Consider the following 21,020-nt stretch of genomic DNA (forward strand, 5'->3'; position numbering starts at 1 on the left):
TTTCTCGCCTCGTGGAAACCTGACATTCTGCGGAATCTCGATCTCCAACGCGACATGCTTTTTCACTTGTTTTTAAACGATTCGCGGCCGTTATGCAATCGCGAATAGCGTAAGGTATACGCGTCTCGTTGTTCAATGGAACACACTTTTATTTTCTGTTTCAGATCCGGAGTCTACGAATTCTGACATTGGCAAAAATAGAAATTATCTCATCACAGGTAGAGCTCACAGGTTGCTTTCGAAATTTGTTGGTCATTAATTCCGAGAAACCAACGGTTCTTGGGATCTTTGGGACATGCTGATGGTGACTTGTATGACTCGGCATTCCATTCGTGTTTTCGTAAACATGGATGCTATTTGGCGAGCTGAGGATCATGGTGATGTTTCAAAAGAATTTGTATTTAGTCACACATCTTGACTCTATAAAGTATTATCCTACCATATTTAGTCCTAGAATTAATGAAGGTACAATTTTATTCTTTGTCGCAATACGTTTTCATAATATGAACAAATATAACATGAATCTTTGTATTGATAAAAGCAGAACAGAATTTTATAAAAAAAACAATGAACTGACTTACACCACTATGTTCCTCTATAACCAACCATTTTATAATATCAATGTAATATAAATAAATATTACAACTTATTATACTTAAATGTTTATGTTGGAAGGTGAAACTGATTATTGATACATCGAGTTATTGAAAATGTAATCTTTTTAGGTACAAAAAGGAAGGATTGATTAACATTTCAGTTGATGGTACGGTGATCTCAATCGGTGCCGATGAACAGCTCACTTGTGCGTGGAGTTTTGACTCGTGTAGCCATCGAATGCAGGAAGGTGAGGTAAGAACAGAATCATGAAGCCAGAAGACTCATGAAGGGAAAGGAGGCAGGTACGTAGGGAAAACGATCCTTGGACGGCTCGTGGAAAACGAGTTGACATTCCAGTGAACACCGATGACGTTGTCCTTAACTGCGATGTAGTCTCTCTTTTACTGGTTTGCGATCTAAATGCCGTCGATCGATTTCATGTGCTCTTGAGACACTTTTTTTAGTTTCTTTCGTGCTCTCATGCCAACCCTCCTTGGAAAAATTTACGAATTGATGAGAAGATATTGAATATTAATTGGTGTGTAATCATGATAAAAACATCTGATATAAAGGAGATTAAAACAAATTTTGTTTCAAATTCCTAAGTAAACGAAAACATAAACTAAAGATGTTATAAATTATGGATGATAATTAATATGACAATTGAAAGAGGAATTTTTATCGAGGCTAGCTGGAACGTTTCGGAATTCTAAAACATATACAGTAGATTTTTTGCTAACAAGAACTGTAAACACTATATTTTTCTAGCGAGGTAACTGCGCAGTCAACAATTTGCGCAGCTAAACTTTCTCGAATTCCTGTGTTTACATTCTGCGTTCCTACATGATCTCACGGCTGCATATTGTTTCGCTAGTCTCCTCCAAGAAATTACTCACAATTCTGTTTACAATCGTACAAAAGTATACATAAGTAAGAAAAAAAAGAAATAGTTGAAAGAAGAATGAAATATGGATGGTTGTGAAACTTATATGTACAAAATTTTGATAAACCGTGGAATGCCAAAACAGGTGAAGCGAAACAAAAAAACAATAGCAGGAGAAGAAATATTTCTCGGATTACTCCAGAGAAAATGGTAGCGTTTCTAAGTATGTACGTCGCAGTGACTGATCGTTCTCATTGATGCGAGATCTCTCGAGAGAGAGCAAGAAAAGAAAATTTGTGGCGCGATCGCGGGAGTAAGCGAAACTACGGAGTTATAAAGAGTACACCATCGCGCCATTCTCCTTGACGTGTCTTAGAAAACAAGCTACGTTTCCAGCGGACACTCATTCAGTTTTTGTTTCGTTCTCACTGTCTAGTCGCGTTTTCACCTGGGAAGATATTACGAGATCCGACAGTATTATGTCGCATGATAGAGGCGATATGATGAGGTGGAATGACGAATTTCGAGAAAGGAATGCAATGACCAAGGAAAAGACTTTCATCGAGTACCAAGAATCCGTGAAGAAATACGTAAACACGACAGATAATAATAATGGGTTATGTCGACAATGCTGCCTCGAAAACAGGTTAGAACGAAACGAATGCGCATAATCAGGATGTAGGAGGATAAATGAACGAGCTTACAATGCAGAATTATGCAGATGAGAGAGGCGCAATTTCTTCAGGCATAATTAAGAAAAACGAAGAGGCGAGGTACGCCGATGACGTTGCTGCCATTAAACTTCCTCTCACTAGCATTCTATGTATAATGAGCTGTTACGCCATACACACGATATTACCGTAGAATACGCAGGGAGGAATACAAATACAATGTGGTGGATGGTGCAGGAAGAGCGCGACGATAAAAAAGGGAAAAAACAAAATGTCCTTCGTGGTTGATCGATTGAACGATTATCGATAGCTCTTCAAGCTGAATGTTATTACTGGATCAAATTCCCTCGAAATTATCCTAAACATTATATTGACTTATTCTCTTCGGACCTAATTTACCTTCGGATTTAATTTTCATCTAATTCTCGACAAGCATGCACACACTTTCGATTTCTTTTAACGATCACATTAATAACTTTCTGTCTAATCTCAGGTTTGTAAACTATTAATATAACTTTATATGTATATCATAATAGTTAACGAAATAATATTTCAGGGACAAAATTGGAAAGATCCGTACACGAACCGTGCAATCGCTTCACTGAACCATCAAAAAAGATCCGACAATACAATCTCCCTACCTGTTGAATTGTCCGGGAAATTTCCAGCTGATGCTTCGGTCACGCACACACAAAATCACTGCACCAAGAAGTCCGTAAATCTCAGACGACGCATCTCTGAGGCGGCGTCATCGTCGTTCAAAGAAAGAAACAACAAGATCGTACGAGTGATTCCACTCCAGCTATTGCCGAGACGCAAGAAAAGTAAACGTCTGTCCGCGCGATCGGTGAACCACGATGATTCACTGGACAGTTGGAAGACGTGACTTTAGGACGTAGCCATTTCGATATTGGGCGGTCAATTGCGACGATGCACGATAAGATCGTACAGTTTCGACAGGTGGTAGCTATACACACAAAGATACCACAGCGGTCGAGAAGGATGCGACGGGGCCACGTCCCAGACTGACTCCAAGAAGCTCGGCTAGGCTCTGTTCGACTCGACTCACCTCAACTGCCTGGCATTGCAAAGCAGCCGCGAGCGAAAACTCACTTTACGCTCTCGCACGGCCCCTTACGTTTACCCCCCGCCATATTACCGACTGCCTGCTTTCTTAAGGCTGCCTGCGAGTTCGCCTGAATACCTGCTTCTATGCCCCTTCTCCTGGTGCATCGCGGCACTGTACCTCAGGCGCGCGCGGCGCCGCGGCCTGATGTTTCTTCCTGCGCTCTCTGGCTCCCTCTGACAGGGAGACTGCATGACATTCAGGTCACCAATTTGTCTCGAATTCTGTGAACATGATTGAGATAACTAAAAATGAGTTCGAGCTTTTAATCGCTCATTTTATGTAAGAATGGATCTAGGGAAGGACTAAGCAAATGGACAGATATCGTAGTATAGCATTATATTGGGAATATTTTGGTAGTATTATTGTGTTTACATTACATGTTTGTAAATAATCTTAGATAGAAGAGAATAGAACATATTTGTACAGTTATGAATATTTTTCTCTGCTGTTATGCCTGATTAATATTTGGCTACTCAACGTTTTTATTAATTGATTATTATCTAAATGATAACATGGTCTATAATCTCGCGTACAAATTGGAATATCTAAAAAAATCTTCTAGTTCACATCTGTATGAATATAATCTCTGTAATGACCTTGACCTATATGTCGCATGTTCAAATTTGGAAGTCGTACTTGTTGTCACCAAGGTTACCAACTCATCTCACAGACTGTCCAAATCCTTTTATCCGATTCTACAACGTGATGTTAACAAAAATGATATTAAAATATTTTTCAAAACTATCATCTATCTTTGATAACAAGATTGTATTATTAAAAATAATATAACCATTCGCCATTAGGATGCAGAAGGCACAAGATGTTTACGACGATTATGGAAAAGCGACGTGAGTTCGGCCGATGAAGTAAAAGAAGGCAACGATCAGCCGCGAAACTCTACTTGCTCAACGAGTTTGCGTTTCTGATCGCGAAAAATTTATGCAATTCAGCCTTCGAGGCAAATCAGTATTCTGATATCGTCGACCCATCGGGAGAGGTATCCTTCGAACGAAAACTAAATTTCATTCAACTTCGATTACTCGCGTAGTAAACGTGCCCGTCAAGCGCAAATTAGATCTGCTGTTTATACCAGAGCCTGTACATTTTAACTTGTAACAGCATGAGCAAAACCTCTCTATCGGAATGGAAAGCGAGCTGTTCAGGCACGCGGCGGTCTACAGCTTGATCGAGTGGTGTTCATTCGCGCCTTAGGCTGCGTACAGACTGGCAAACAGGTCTTGCGCTCTATGCCCGGTAAAAGTTTGTTACCAAATGGTATCGACGTTTTGAGAAGTTATAAATTCTTTCTAGGAAATTGGAATTTGAGAAAATTCTAAGAACCAAAATAAATAGTCTAAAATTCGAAATATTTGAAAGTGTAGGCACCATAATTCGAGTTTTAAAGGGAAAATAGGAATAAATAGTCTAAAGATCCAAAAGCTCAAAAAATCCAAAATCGAAGAAAGTCAAAGTACATAATCCTAGAGTGAAATATTTCGAAGATATCAGGATTCAAGAATGCAGGAGTCAAATAATCCAGAGATACATACAACCCTTTTTGTTCAGTATCTAACTAAATTACCGACCAAATTATCTGTCCGCAAGTGTGTACGGTATCATGTCGCAGTATGTAGTTGATCTCTAATCGAAATGCTCTACGCGTGGATAATTTTTCGCTAGTTATCGCTCTGGAAATGCTTAATTACTGAGTCACCAGCGAGGCAACATTTTGCAATCTAAGATTATTGGAGTATCAGTTGCACATATTTCTACACAGCCTCTGATTTCAATTATAAAAAACTACTTTACTTCTGATAGACCGCAGCTCATAACAAATGCTTAGTGAATTATAAAATTCATTTCTTTTCAGATTTTCTAATATTTCGTCATCTCCAAACAAACATGAAAGTTGGAAGTAGATAATTTTTAATCCATTGAACGTTAAATTTAATCAGAAGCTTCTTCGGAATTTCAATTTCAAAATTTCCAAACACTTATCATTTCGGTATAGAATTAAGAATAATAGATAGAATGAGTACACGAATTAAGAAATTTTTAATCAATAGAAAAAAACTTTATCATCAAACACTTTCTCAGACTTTCAGTCCTTTAGTCAGACACTTGTTATCCAGAAAATTGTACAAAATCCAACACACGTGCGGCGTAAGATCTGTTTACATTGAACTGTTGATAGGTTAGAAATATGAACTTTACCAACTATATTTCGAGAAAGAAGTAACCGGTATCCGATTTTCCGGCATGTAGCCATGGGGAAACTAGAATCAGTAAAGAGCGAACCTGGAAGCCGACGTACAGCTCCATGGCTATCCTCGAAGCAAGTCAGAGAGCCGGTCAGAGGGAGAGGCCGCATTCCGATCCACGGAGAAAGCCTCTCGCGCATTTAACCACGAGATGACCGCCCAGAGGTCGCGTAAACGAGCTCCATGGACCCGTTAGTTCGATTCGTATTCGTGTATATCTAACCTAAAATTATTCCATTCCATTGGTTTTTTCATTTATTTTCTTCAATAGATCATTGGTTGCCTATCCAAATTGCTTCTATGCAAGTTGAAGTATTCACCTGAGGTACATTTAGGACGATTACTGTAATACTTTTGTGCTACATAGGACGATTATAATTTATAGTAATAGTATACAGATAACCATTCGTCACCAGGATGCAAAAGGTGTTATCATATAAGATTATGAAAAAGCAAGCTGATTCTGACTGATGAAATAAAAGAAGATGAACCGTGAAATTAGATATATGTATTCTTATAGGTTTATTATTAGTATTATAATGTAGTTTTGTTGTTGTTATATTGTAGTCCATTATTGTAATTTAGTTTATGTTGTTATGATGTAGGGCATTGTATTGTGTTATGCAGGAGAAGTGTGGAGTTAAGTGTGAATAGGCAGTGAAAAATATTTGACCGTTCAAGGCCACTAACCCCACTATTCGTCGTAGTAGTTCTCTTATTGAAAGCTATATAACGTGTCAATCTCTCTCTGTTTATGCCGTATTCTTTCATATGGGTGCATTCATAAAAATACGAACTTGCATAACTATGCACAGTTCATTAATTAAGGATGAATATCCAATCAATCTTATTTCTTTTAATATCAAAAATCTCTAAAAATCAGATATCAAACAATAATCAATGTTTCAGTGCTTCAATGGTACAACGAGGGAAGACCAATCCCGAAACGACTGGTTCAGCCAGATCCCGTTGCTCCCACTTGCCGCAACGAAGACGCATTTGAATTCAAATCGGGGAAAGTAGGAGGTTGAAATGTTTGAGGACGTTCGGTACACCGTACACCTGCCACAAGGTGACTGCATTCCACAGCGAGGCGGAACGTAAGTAGCCGGGATCCGCGCTGGAATGTATGTCGGATTTGCTGGAATACTTCACGAGCCGCTAGCAATACGTTGGCCAATTATATGTATCGCACGCGGCACGGCCGCGTGCGCATATCGTTTGTTTTTGCCCAGGTCGGCCTACTTGCGTCGCGTATGATTAACTCGCGCGATTCAGTCTCTGGTACGCTCTTGCTATCCGTGAAATTGACCATTGCTGGTCAGGTGAAATTTTCGATGCATCTTCGCGCAACGAACACTACCGTCATTTCTCTTCTTCGCTCTTTTGGTCTGTCTTGGTTTCTGTTCCTGGCACAGAAATAGGTTAGCTTCTTTCTTTTAAGGTTATAATTGTAACATTTTGTTATTAGATATTGATATTATATTTTTCATTACCTTATCATGTACAGTTGGGCTTCTTTTTATTTGTGATCTTGCAGGATTCTACTGTTATTTTAGTGACTTTCCACACTCTTTATGTTCTTTTAACCACCCTTTTTAGTTCTCTCTACTGTTGGCGCATTATAAGCCACACTGCATTCTTCAATATTTTCTCTTTCTTTCATACTGTTAAATCTATGGTCTCATTAACTACTATATATAATGCTATATAACTCTATATAGCATAAACTAATTTCATATTATTCTAGCTTAAAAATTAATCTATATAAAATATTTTTATGTTTTTCAGTTCAATAATCACTTATTAATATAAAATGTTTTAATGTTCCATAGTCTAGCAATTTCTTGCTAATGGTTTCACCATTTATGAATTCAATTAATAAATCAAGGTCATCAAGGATCAACGCTATAAAATTCCTCCAATTTTATAAGCCTAGTAAACTAATCTTATAGATGCATTTTTTTGTTATTAATTCCAGCTCAGACTGTCACCACCTCACCGCAAAAAGTCCGATACGCGTGACGCTATATAACTTCGCATATCCAACGATCACTCATCGGGATCTCGTAAGAATTTTCTTACAAAAGCCCGTGTACTCAATAATAGGCACAACACGAGTACCGGAGGCGCGATTGAATAATGAATTCTTTGCATTCGCGTTCCTCGTAGCCGGATAAGAGGGTTCCTTTGTTTCGTGACACCAATGTTTGCTCGTTGATTCTCTCTATTTGGAACGTTATTTGGACGTATCTACAAAGTGTCCAGCATCCAGAATGGCCGAAGATACGGTGGATAGAAGCGGCTAGAGAAGAATGCGTTCTCTTTCCACGCCGATCGGCGTGATTCGCGCATGAATCAGATTCCATGTAACGGGAAAACGAGATTTCATTCAGTCCCGTGATTTAAATGAGACGAAACGCACAAGGAGAGGTCAAGATTCGTTCTGGATAGCAGAAACTTTGCCGAGTTTTACCTGAAATAATGTATCCAATCCTCAATATAATCTTCATCTTTTTTACACTTAACATTGTTACACTGTGCAATATTATATTGGATTATCAGATAAGTCTTGAAGCTTTTCTAGTATGAATTATACTTTATTTGAACACTTTGTAATAATATAATTAAATCAAATATGCACCACTTTATTCAATAATATTCTGCCACCTATTGAATAATTCCATTATGCCATTCATACAGAATTTTTCTTCTTTCTGAGCAAAAATGTGACCTCTGAAAGGTTTAAGACTTATCTGGCAATCCAATATTTAATACTGCCACGTTTAACGCTGTTGAGGTTTCCGGGTGAGAGCCGGGTGAAAAGATTCCCGTCGTCTCACCAACATTCTATATACATACATAGTTAACTTCAAGGGGTCAGGAAACGCATCGAACAGTGTTTAAGCAGTATTAAGTATAATACTACACAGTGTAACAATGTAGCAGTAACAAAGTGTGACAATTTAAACCGTGCAAAGAATATTAAAGCTTTCATCTTTTTTTTTGCAAAATAGAGAAGTTATTCATCTGTTAAAAGTAAATTGGTTTCAGCTTATTTCAATGAGTTCAACATATTCGAAGTTAAGAATCTTTTACTATCAAACATAGTCAAATTTTTAACATTACATAAGTTGACGTGATAACATGTTACGGGGGGCTGTAAGGAATGCCTCCGCGGTCCACCACGAAGAAAGGGCAGAAGGACTCCATGATTCTGCCTGCAGAATACGTTTCCATGACAGTGTCGTCATTAAAACATCGACGAAGGCGCTAAGTATATATGGAATGGCAAGCAGTTGCGTGTGCGTAGCTCAATATTATGGCCAGTGGGTCTGCCATTCCTTCCATGGCCATTCTTTCCTACATTCCACGGCGCACGAACACCTTGCACACCTCGCATGTACTCGAGGTGCCTTTTTTGGTGGGTTTAAGTTAGGAGATAAGCAAAATGGAAATCTTGTATGTACAGGTGGTCGTTTAGGTTTACCTAGGTGAAGGGTATAAATAAAACATTAGTAGAGAGTTTTAGATTTAGTGGAATTTATCAAAAGATAGTAAAGAATCTTAATCAATAATAAATATATGTTTGAAAAACAACAATAATATCATAATTTCTATCTATGAATAGAAAAAATTATTATGTTCGTATGTACCTATTACATTCTTATCTTTTTATTATTAAACAATGTTATTTTTATTTTAAACAGTTAATAGGCCGTCAGAAACGTGTAAACAATAATTAATAGCTTCTATTTTCATAAAGTCTATTCATATAGACAAAATTATTGTATGCCTATTATTTTAAAACATAGACATCCTTTTATTATTACTGCTAAAGAATGTTATCTGTAATGAAACAAATCAATTTGAAAACTCAAAATCATTGAAAGTTCGAACAAATTTTATATACTACTGAAAATAGGACTGATGTAAAGATTTAAGGTTAGCTTTCATACCAAACTCGACGACTGGGGTCATAGGTGAATGTGCTGAAAGAAACACTCGTGTATCGCAAATAGATCCACGGAAACAATACAATGGCAAAGTTCCATAACATGGCATTATGGCCCGTGTTACGCGTCCGAGGAGGATTCCGTAAAAAGAAGCATCTACGCGAGAATGCGTTCTCCTTCAAACACATACAGTTGCTACGAGTCACTTATGTGTTATAGTTGCGCAATCTCGGCCTAGTTTATACACTATATAACTCTATAATCTTAAAAATAGAGTTTGTGTTTGTGGAAATATGTAGTTTAATGAGAATGTAGATTAATTCTAATTTGTCCCACTATACGAATTCAATCAATTGCAATTTCTTAATCATTTTTATGTGAAATAACTAAACATTATTTTTTACTATTTTGTTTTATATTGTTTAAAAATTATAAAGGATATTTAAAATTCGATTAATATTTTTGATAGTTTGTTAGGAGTTTTATTGTTTATAAATTTAATTGAAATATTTGTCATTTGTTTTGAAATGTTTTTTATTGTAAATAATTAATTATACATGTATATTTTTTACCAATATTAGCAACCAGCGAAGTGTACAATGAATGCAAGAAAAATGCTTCTCGAGAAACGTCCGTACGTCAATTTGCGTAATTGTCCAGTAAAACTGTTCCAAACACGCGATTTACAACGAGGATTTCACTTCAAGCGTTTTAAAGCATGGATAGTAGAATCACATAAAACGAAAGAAAAAATACTTTTTAAAATTATTATGGACCTGCGTTTCAGTCTTCGCCAAAAAAACAAACTGTTAAAAATAAAAAAGTAATAATCCAAAAACACATAGATACCACCTTAGCCTATCTGAATATTAAAACTCTCTTATCACTCTTTAAATTAAATTGAAGATTTTTCCATTATTTGCTAATACTCAAATATCAAATAACATAAAATTACACCTGTTTCAACACTAGAGCAAATTAAGTCAGCGTTACAAAACCCAACTAAAACAATTTATCATACAATTCTCTATAGATCTCCAGCAGGTCACGAAATCTCCCAAGCAGTTTCATAATTCCGTGTACTTGTTGTTCCTCGGGATTACCATGACATAATCGTATAGTTTCATTTGGGCACGCACCTGTTTGAAACCTTCGATTACGTCGATATGCGGGACATGGATAATAGACGTACGCCATATGCTAATGTTTCGCAACATGAGGATCCTTGATCGGAAACGTGTACGTTAGTAGATAATAAATTGGCGTGGCTCGTTCTTCCGACGATTCCTCATAAACCAGAGATCTCTCTCGCGTGAAATAAGAGAAAGCTAAAGAAAGAAAGATAGAGAGAGAAACGTTTTATGAGTGTAACAAGTAGACGAGATAGTGGCATAACAACAGACGTTTGGTGCAGCCGAGAGAAACCACTTTCGCTCTTTTCACTGCTCAACCGTGCGTTTTCATTTTTCCCCTTCTAATCGGATGACAAGCACAGCGCAGTTTTGTCTACTCAAACTTCATGCTCAATGAAACAATAACGAGTAACTATTTGCTATACAAATATATATAACATATATATACAACAATATACCACAAGTTAATAGTTGTGCAAGCATTTTGTCCATACTGACAATCATCCTAATTAGGGAAATATTTGGGTTCTGTTTTGGTTTTAAAACGACATTTGTTTTTAGAGACAGAATCATAAAGAGATATGTATCGATATTGTTACTTGTTGTTCCATGTTCCAAACAGTACCTAAGAAGTATGTATCAAAGTATCAATTTGTAGAAAAATTTTCTTCACATTGATGCGACATAATTAGAAGAACACGTTTTTTATTTTGGTTTCAAAGCCATTTCTGTTCTTAGAAGTAGGAACGTGAGAAACATGGAGAAATACTGGACAACAACCATTAACTTTTTCAACAGACATCAATATAATATCAACACAAAATTTGTCATTGTTGTTTCAATAATGATACAGCTTTAGATTTTGCCGTTGATAAAATAGTTCATCATACTGATTTCTATCGGCTGCTTCGATTGTAGGTTATCCCGCATTTTGCTCCGGTGCAACGATCCTCGAACGAGACATTTACGATTTTTCCGAATATTGCTTCGCTTATGGTCGATCTTACCTTTAGGTTGGAGGAGTAGAAAGCGAGTTTTCATGCGTTAAAGATGGTTGAATTAATTCGGCTAATTATCGTTTAAGTGGTAGAGAAAGATGTATTTGGTTGTAACATATATTCTCCCTGTTTTCTCCCTGTTTAGCAGTGCATATTTTTAAAGATGAGTATTTGCCATGATCTAATGCTTAAACATATACATTTTGAACTGAACTTATAAATTTTAAGTAGAAAGTTGAGAACATTATTTTTAATGTTATTTATTATTTATAACCTTACTATTTATACTCTATTCTTATTCATTTATTATTTATTTGTGATTCAATGTTAATAGAAAGATCCAAATGACAGAAAATGACAAATAGATTTAGCATAAAGAAATGTAAAAAATGAAGGAAATATCGGGTAAAATCAAATCGTACAACAATATAATTGCTTAATTAGTCTTCGTCTCAATTTATTTTCCAAATACTTTTCAGATTGTCTACATCTCGGCCCGAACGCTCTTCATTTGTACTTACAGCGTAACGCCATGCAGTCGCATCACGGTTAAATACTATTTACTTTGTAGAGTTGACCAACCTTTTTCTTTCGAACTATTATCTAAAAAAAGTTGGTCAAGACAAGACGATCGAATCTCGAACAAGAACACAGCGCCCGTGTGAACTGTCGTTTACGCAGCGGGAATGGCAATGGTAATAAAATATAACGTTATCATCATCGTTATTATTATCAAATACACCGGGGTATTAAAAATAGGAGAAGCGCGATCGCCGCGATTGTTCGGTCTTCACGAGCGATCATTTCGGAAGTACGTTCATTATGTACACGAGTATATTAAATCGTTTATCTGAGTCTCGAGTGCTGGAAACATAGCGAATCTTACGTCGGTTTTAGGAACTCTTGTATTTTATCGCGTTAGTCCATATTTTTCGCGTTGTTCATCGGTTCGAGACTCGCACGAATTTCTTCTTCACATCAACTGGCAGTGAAGTAAAAGTGTTTCCCTCAATGGACAATACATTGATATCGACGTAAAGATCATTGAAACTCTTCAGGGGATCATCAGGACACAATACACTTGTCTGCATCCCTATGCGCTTGATTCGACATTGAAGACGTCGGTGTACGTTTCCTCGCGCATGCCACTGCGTCGTTGGGCACGTAAGAAATCCTGACACCGCCGTATGCTCTTCTCGGTGGCAAGGCGTAGGCAGCAGCTTCATCGGAACTGCTTGAGGAGCTGCAGGTAGAACAGCAAGACTCCACGTCGTCGTCGTCGCCCTCTATCCTTGATTTTGAGCTCCCAGCGACACCTGAAATATGTTTTGGAGTTATAGTAAATATATTAGTCAGGAAAAGGGTAACAGTTGTTGCGAATACAGAGACTATAATGGGCATTTTTAATACAATAGATATAGCACATATTCTTTACAAGGGAAAAATAGTTGGTATAATAATTGGTGCTATAAAGGCAATATACACAGTGGAAGTATTCAGTACATTCTATGCAGCAAACATATCAAATATGTTAAATATAAAAAATATAACAGAGAACGTAAACACAATAGAGAATTTATACTTCCTATCCTCTATAAATAGCAAATATAGCAGAAATAATGAGTATGTTCACTACAGTACAACAGACATCAACCTCAAAATATAAAGAGATCTAGTAAAAAGCATATATATACATTTTTTTTTAAATTTCAGTGCTCACTAAACTCAAATCCAACCCCAAAAGACTCAACACCACACCCATATTTTTATAGCTTTGAAGATCCCTTTTTTCAGAAAGATGGGCGATTCTCCGAAAGAACCGTGTTATCTTATGCAAAGCGGGAAAGTTTACGCACCCCAGGCGGACGTGCTAGCGACTTCCTCCGGCTGCAGGCTTCTCGATCGAGACACATTCGTTCTCGGCAGCGACGCTGGGGGAGGAGAGGGTGATGAGGATGAATTCCTATCGTTGTTGGGCGATAGGGTGACGCGCGACGATCCTGCAGCATGGTCGTTCACGTCCAAGTCGCCTTGGAACCGCACGCGCCGCGACGTCGGCGTCGGAGGGTCCGTTTGGTTGACGACGAGGGTCGTCGGCGACGTCGCCGATTCCAACACGATCCCGGGAATCGCGGTTGCGACGACTCCGGTCGATGTGGACGTTGACGCCGACGCCGACGCTCCGGACGGAGGCCGGGGAGGTGGAGGCAGCTCTGGCATGCTCGACGCGTGGGAAGGAGCACAATTTTGAATGCATCTCAACGGCTCGCGGTCTCTTGCCTGCATTAACCTACGAACAGAAGATTTATGATAGCTAATTGGACTGATATGGTTGCTTAGATTGTCTCATTAGTCATGTTGCAATGCAATTACAGCTGGAGATTGCATGATTAGATAATTACTTTCGTGGAGAAATTTGTATTTTAAAATAATATGCATATGATGGGTCATTTTCGCAGGGTGCGTAATTTGAGAGACAGGTGGATTCGTTAGGAAAAGAATGGATGCAATGATAGATGATGGAAGATAAGGCAGAGCACCGCCTACCGATTGGCAACCCATCATGCATATCTAAATGTCTGTTTTCTTTTCAACTTTTTAGAAACATTTAGATAAATTATAAACCAATTGAATACAATAAATTGGAATTTCATTATTTAGTTGTACAATTGCTTGAAACATGGTAAATAATATGCAGATAGAAATATTTGTAATTTCAAAGTTAATAGTAATGTCAGAATTGCATGTTGATTCATAGAGAAATTAGGTTGTGAAAATTAATTTACCTTCCCAATTCGTTACGGTTTTCCTCTGGATGTGAACTACGTTCCTGGAGGAGTCTCTCAAGATTCCTCTCGAGCAACACTCGGTCAAGGCCACTCGGTTTGGAACCGCTTGAAGGGAATCCTTCAGTAGGGAATTCAGGACTCAAAGTGCTTTGCGTAGGTGTTGTCGCTAGGGAAGCAGACGTTTGATGATGCTTCCTATTCATTCGAGGTGAGTTACGAGGTGAACAGAGGGTGTGTCTGGATCCAGGCGGTGGTGGAGGCGGCGGAGGTGGTGGTGGGCTAGAGGAACCTTCGCTTGGTGGCGGTGGTCTCCGACCAGTTCTGTAAATCAGGTCAATTTCAAAGTGAATTTAAGCAATTAAATTTTATCTTGTTAGAATGTTGTTTCTAAAGAGATAATATACGAATGAAATGAAAAATTGCCAACGTAGAAAATGTTACTATTAATAATTATATTATTATTAATAATATTATTATTAATAATGTTCTTCAATTATTATTTAAAATGACAATTTTAATAGAAAGAAAAACTCTTGAATCTTCAAGTTTTGTTTGACTGTTTTATCTTATCGGAATACCGTAAATAATATAAACTTAATAACATATATACTAAAGTTGAGTTATACGTTATTAAAACATAAATCATATATAAATATATATTCAGAATTATTGACCTTTAACCAACAAATAAATATAGCGACTAAATTAAACTCAATGTATGTAAGCTTTTATAATTACACTTCCTTCTTAAAAATTCTTCATTCCTTTCTTAACTACATGAGAGTCAGAACAATGTCTACCTAAGAAAGGAAGGTGGTGGTGGCGGTCCAGCAGAAGAATCGCTCGGTGTTGTCGGGGGTTCTCCCTTGCTACAGGCTATGCTGCAATAAATAGCACCTCTTCGCGGAAGAAACGGCCGTCCGAGAAGGGACGTACGGCAAGTTGCGCAACAGAAGCAAGCTTCAGTCGCGTGCCAGTGTTGACCCTCATGTGACATTTGCCCTTGATCCACGCCGATCGGTTCACCACAGCTGTCACAGTACTCGGCGAACGAAGCATCGAAACATCGGAGGCAGTAAGGTCTACCTTCCCTCATCACGTACCTCTGACCACCAAGCTAAAATCAAAATTTTATAAAGATCATTGTGTAAGGAAAGTTTGATTTGTGACTTTATTTGAACACTTCATATGATAGAATTTATATAATTTTTAGAATAGTTAGTAGGGGAAAAATAGATGAATAATGGCAATCTTCTTTACAATCACCTTGATTAATAATCAACGGAATTCAGTTCAGTCTATAATGTCTATGTATATCTGTATTTCTATGTATGTCTATTCAATCATATCTTACGTTCATCCAATATAACCTAAAATTTTAATAAAACAAAAAATCAAATCTATTACTGTCATAAGGACTCATCAATAGTAGAATAAATCGATTTTCCGAATCAGGAGCATTCAATGTCATCCATCATCCCATTCATCAATCGGATCGCCTGCAAAGGTCACTTTTATCATCACGCAGATTCTGTTCATCCCATTAATCCACTCCACGGGCCAATGCATTGTTACAAACGTGCACTTTGTCTCGGATTATCGGAAGATCCCCAGAGAGCGGAAACGCCGACATACGGCTCCCGATCGTAATCCAGATTCCATCGTTTATTATCGAGCTGGTTCGGCCGATAAGAAGCTTTGTCCAGCATATAGCCGACTGTTCGTGACATTTATCGACACCTAGATTCAATGAATTATCGCGTTGCATGCCGTGGACAGTCGTCACGGGAATATAAAGGGGACAGGACTGAGGCTGACAGTTAAATCGTCCCAACGCTCCGGACTAAATGACTCTCAACGGACGTGCTCGTCTGGCGTAAATAATTGTCACGCCACAAAAAGCACCAACAAACAAACCTGCTGCCCTCTGTATCGCCCGATACAACTACGAATACTGCTATTAGACTTTTTTTGTCGAATTACTCTAGGGTACACCATCTGTGTTTCTTTTCCAATGCTTTTACTAAATGTACAGTGACTACGGAAAGTATTTGCATACTCTCTTATTTTTCAGTAAAGCGCTTTTGATCAGCATCCTCTTGCATAATTAAACTAATAAATTATAATATATAATATTATGGTAATAAATATTTTATCACAATAGTTTAGCAATAAACCTTCATAAGCAATTTTTACAAATTCAAAATTAATTTTCTCCATTCTGATTACCTTATTTAACAAAAACTTATGTAATTGTAAGCGAGAACTTTATAACATAGAATTTTTAACTTGTCAATTTACCAAATTAATATAATATGTCAATTTGTCAAATTCTATATTTCATTTTCATAGTCTCCAATTTTTATTGTATTTTATTAAAGATACCTAATTAATTAGTATGTAACTCCTATAATAAATACAACAATGTGCGAATACTTTCTGTAGCCATTGTATTTGTGCATTGTTGGTGTATTCGGTAAAATACTAGTTTCTTTATAATTAATACATTCTCGATGATAAGGTTACATTATGTACGGGTATTAAGTGCGATTTGATCTGACGGTGAGGAATTAAGTAGGCGCGTGTGTATTGGTCGACAGGGAATCTCGATTAATCGTCACGATAAGTGAGAGAAGTTGATCCGCGTCGGATGCAGATCAAAGGAACGATGATAAATTGTGAACCCAAGTTTGTCTTTTTTGATTACGTTAGCGTTCCGTGCTAACCTTTTCGATTTATTTTCAATAAGAAGCTATTTTTAGATATTCCTTTTTGGTGTGAGCCAAAGTTATGATTCTAATAAAAAATCAAATAAAAATAAGAAATGCTAATTGATAAATGATACAGAAAAGTAGAAATGAAGTTGATCATCTCGTAGTTTGTACATGAAGTGACCGGTGTTTGAACAGTGACGTTGAAATGCAGATGTTCGTTTTTATACATATATATACATAATTCATGACTTTCGCTTAGTATTCATGAAGAGTCAGTAACATCAATGACTCTGTACTTGAAGCTTCTGAACCGAAAGAAAATCACATAACTGACCTTAAATAGTAAGAAACGTCCAATAGGTCTCAATCTATTTCCATACTCTTATCCTATTATTGTAATGTGGGTAACTATTCGCATAAATAATCCATTAATAAATACTCATCATCAATTATAAAAAATTCCTACCTGTATTATATTCCAAATACAAGAATGATCTCGAACATCCTTGAGCATAAATCTATATATATCTAACTGCGTATATTAATATATGTCACATTATGAGTCGTACTAAGCTGGTTAGAACTGAAGATCTGATTAGATCTTAACTCGTCCGAATCTAACTTGCAATATAAACACATCTATCATCAAGTATCTAAACACAACATAAAACTACGAAAAGAAACGAATTTCGGTAAACCTACTCCAGATCCTAAACATGACCTTGTATCGTTAAAACTCTCTTAGCTATTCTAAATCTTTCAGTGAAAGGAAAATGTTAATCGATTCCTTCTACCCACGTCTTCCCGTACCATCCAAAAAGGGGTCAGCCATTAAAACCAACATTCACCCACCATATATTAAACTATCTTCCTACTCGTTCGACCTTTACCTGGCGATCGCACTCGAGGCACGCGAAGTGCCTCATATGCCACGCCCTCCCCTCCGCCTCGGTGCATTCGTCGGCAAGTATGATCTCGTCGCAGGCGCAGCACCTTGGTTTCAGCGTTTCCGCGTGATGCCGGCCGCAGTATAACCTGCCGTCCCTCCAGAAGTATATCAGGTCGACGAGCAGCTGCCTGCACACGCAGCAGACGAAGCAGGCCGGATGCCAGAGGGCGGACGGACCGGCGCGGCTCGCAGCCACCGCCATCTCGCCGGCCGCGATCGGCCTGGTACATTCGCGGCATCCGGCGCCGTGGGGCCTGTCCAGCTGGCTCGCGTGTCCCCGTCCAAGCGCCTCGCGTTTCCGTTGCGCGGCAAATACCCTAAGCTCCCGCTTCTCCTCCTCGCTCAGGCCGCTGCAGTACCGCGCTTCGTTGTCGTGCGGTGGGAGCTGCTGTAGCAGCTGCTTAACTCGCTCCCGCTCGCCGGCGCTGCCCGCGTACGGGATCTTGTCTTCCGGTAGCGCGCTGAAGTACAGGTGTACCTGCGACACATGGCGCGAGGGAATGGTAATTAAGAGCGATTGGGGCAGACGTGTTGTGAGATATTGAGATTTTACGCGTATCTTGATAAATGGTTTGATTGGTTTAAAGGAGCAAATAGGTTAGAATATAGTGTATAGGGCAAAGGAGACACGATGAACTGAGAATGAAAAATCTTTGAATGGAAAACTTCTTTCAGTAGATTTAGTGATTAATTTAGCTTGTCTTGATTGTTTGTCGATGTTATAATATCTTGATATGTAGATATATGGTTCGGTTGGTAAAGAGGTTAAGAAATGAAGAGGTTAGAATATAGAGTCTTGTGCAAAAGGAATAAGGTGAATTGGAAAGCTGGATGGAGAATTTCTTTCGGTAGATTTAGTGATTAATTTAGTTTCTTTTAGTTGTTTATTGATGCAATCAGTTTAAGTGCTCGGCTTTTTCGTATATTTGTTAGAAAATGAGGAGAATGTTGCAAGTTGTAAAGAAATGGAAGAACATCGTTTTGAAAGGTTAATAAGAGGTATGTTCTTTTTATGAAAGATGAAACATTATGTCCTATAATATTTGTTTCTTGTAATTGTTGTATGAATTTTATGTGTTTAACCAACGTGACATAATTTAAATTAATAATGATCCTTCTTTAGGAAAAGACTGGAATTCAATTGATTAATGCACCTGTGGGATTGATCGATCAAGTTAGCTTCCATATCGATAACGTGATCAAGGAGTGTCAATCGATCGACGCCTCCTGGAAACGCTTTTTGATCAAACAGAACTTGATATGCTTCGATTTATTCGATATGCAATATCGAATATCTCTTTGATTTCTGTGACGGTGAATCTGATAAAGATGCACGCGCATAAATAATTTCGATACTTGAGAATGATTGCTTCAAGAATTCGTCGTGTCCCACAATAAAAAGAAAGATAAACGAATACAACATGATTATGAAATTTCCTATATCGATTGTGAGGAAAATAAAAATAAAAGTTCGAATTACACAAGTAAATTTTTAATGGAAGGGTTAGCAAGTTTTACGAGATGAATCGAAGACCTTAAACGTTTTATGTATCGGCGATCACGATGGTCGATATTCATCATTCATGAATAATTCAGAAATGAAATGCTTACAGTTACACGGGACACGTGACGGACTCCTCCCTTGGACAAAACACTGGAATGGGTCTGCAGTGTTTTATTTCGCTTACGGGATCGACGTTTGACCCGAATCTTTTCTCATTTATATTTCGTTTCTACTTCTAATGTTTTTATTATGTAAATAACTAATTGTAAGTAGGAGAAAAGAAGAAGAATAATATAGCAGTAAGTATTTGTGTATTTGCGTTTGGAGAAGAATTGAATTGTAAAAGTTCTCGATATCCTAATCTCGCGAATTCAACATTTTCCAAACGAAACGTTGTATCTTTCAGATAACCTTAATACTCTTGAATAATATGTAAAACTGTTAAAGTTTCTCAAAATTCTAGGCGTCGCGGGTATCCTCTTTGTAACTGTCTCGATAAATCCTACGGAGAGAAAGTCAACCTTTATGTAAATCTAAAGTCACCACGTATGGCGCATGGAGTATCAAGGTGCGCCCATATAGCTAAGTTCTGTATGAGTTTTGTAACGTTCAAATCTTTGGGTGACCTTTTTAAAATTCTTTTGTTTCGTGAGCATAAAATTCTCTTGTCATGATGTTCGTTATTTGGAATTGATATTCCACTTGAGATTTGTATTTTAATTATTTTCAAGAATATTTCAATTACCTAGGCTTTTAGAAATTAAAAATTACAAAACTTAAAGAGAGTGAAAATTAAAAATTAAGAAATTCTAAACAAAATCTAATCGCTTGGAACACATATGTATGTGTATGTAAATTATTGCAATGTGTAAATTATGCGACATACAGGGTGTCCCAACGTTTTGCGGCGAAATGTCAGTACATTCTATAGGTCAAAGTAAGAAAAATGTGTCATATAAATACACACATCTAGCAATGGTCAGAAGGTATCATAATACTTCTACAACTCCAACTACAATTCTATTTCAAAATATTCATCATTTCGGAAAAAAATTACTTTTCCAAGTTCTTGCTTATTACTGGTTGAAGTTGGAAAACGAAGAATTTTGTATATCATTTTTTTTTCTTTTGTTACAATTCTTTGACAGTGCTTTCAATGACATATGTTTGCATGATATTTTGTTCTTATCTTGACATATAGGACGTACTGACAATGTTTGGCCGCAAATAACTCAGACATTGTATGTAAAAGATTGTACACAATAATTATCTTTATAGGTAGTGGAAACACAGATCACATCATGAACATCATGGTCACATCACCGTAAATCTAATTTCTGCAACTTAACCTAAAAAAAAATGGACATTTCAACCACCACATACAAGAATATATAATCGATAAATATCATTAGATATATCTTGAGTTAAAAATAAGC

The 21,020-nt window shown here is 37.3% G+C and overlaps 2 protein-coding genes and 2 long non-coding RNA genes across 26 annotated transcripts in view; 2 read left to right on the forward strand and 2 right to left on the reverse strand.

The window, feature by feature from the left end:
- The window catches only part of LOC126864379 (uncharacterized), a 21,486-nt gene extending 18,545 nt beyond the window's left edge, over positions 1-2,941 (reverse strand). Inside the window, exon 1 of the mRNA XM_050615662.1 lies at positions 2,793-2,941. The gene's annotated coding sequence lies outside the window, so the exon portion shown is untranslated. The remainder of the gene's footprint in view (positions 1-2,792) is intronic.
- Positions 1-12,834, forward strand: part of LOC126864578 (uncharacterized) — a 23,493-nt gene extending 10,659 nt beyond the window's left edge. For 8 of the 20 annotated variants that reach the window (XR_007689223.1, XR_007689234.1, XR_007689231.1 and 5 more), the window contains 3 exons: positions 165-2,644; positions 2,708-8,965; positions 12,108-12,223. This is a non-coding gene — a long non-coding RNA (uncharacterized LOC126864578). Of the gene's footprint in view, positions 1-164; positions 2,645-2,707; positions 8,966-12,107; positions 12,324-12,686 lie in introns of those variants that run through there. The other 12 variants (XR_007689237.1, XR_007689236.1, XR_007689228.1 and 9 more) reach the window with 11 other exon arrangements.
- LOC126864386 (prickle planar cell polarity protein 3-like) overlaps positions 1,460-21,020 on the reverse strand; it is a 126,831-nt gene continuing 107,270 nt past the window's right edge. For 3 of the 4 annotated variants that reach the window (XM_050615695.1, XM_050615704.1, XM_050615707.1), the window contains 5 exons: positions 18,022-18,558; positions 15,218-15,534; positions 14,415-14,738; positions 13,485-13,918; positions 12,058-12,944 (listed from right to left, as the gene is read on the reverse strand). In XM_050615695.1, coding sequence (XP_050471652.1) covers positions 12,694-12,944; positions 13,485-13,918; positions 14,415-14,738; positions 15,218-15,534; positions 18,022-18,558 — 1,863 coding nt within the window. In that variant the 3' untranslated portion in view covers positions 12,058-12,693. Of the gene's footprint in view, positions 9,032-9,197; positions 12,945-13,484; positions 13,919-14,414; positions 14,739-15,217; positions 15,535-18,021; positions 18,559-21,020 lie in introns of those variants that run through there. The other variant, XM_050615686.1, reaches the window with a different exon arrangement.
- On the forward strand, positions 18,565-19,080 carry LOC126864680 (uncharacterized). Its single transcript, XR_007689291.1, has 2 exons — positions 18,565-18,894; positions 18,961-19,080. It is a non-coding gene; the product is annotated as an uncharacterized LOC126864680 (long non-coding RNA).

The sequence above is a fragment of the Bombus huntii genome, chromosome 1 (assembly GCF_024542735.1).
Source record: "Bombus huntii isolate Logan2020A chromosome 1, iyBomHunt1.1, whole genome shotgun sequence".
NCBI lineage: Eukaryota > Metazoa > Arthropoda > Insecta > Hymenoptera > Apidae > Bombus > Bombus huntii.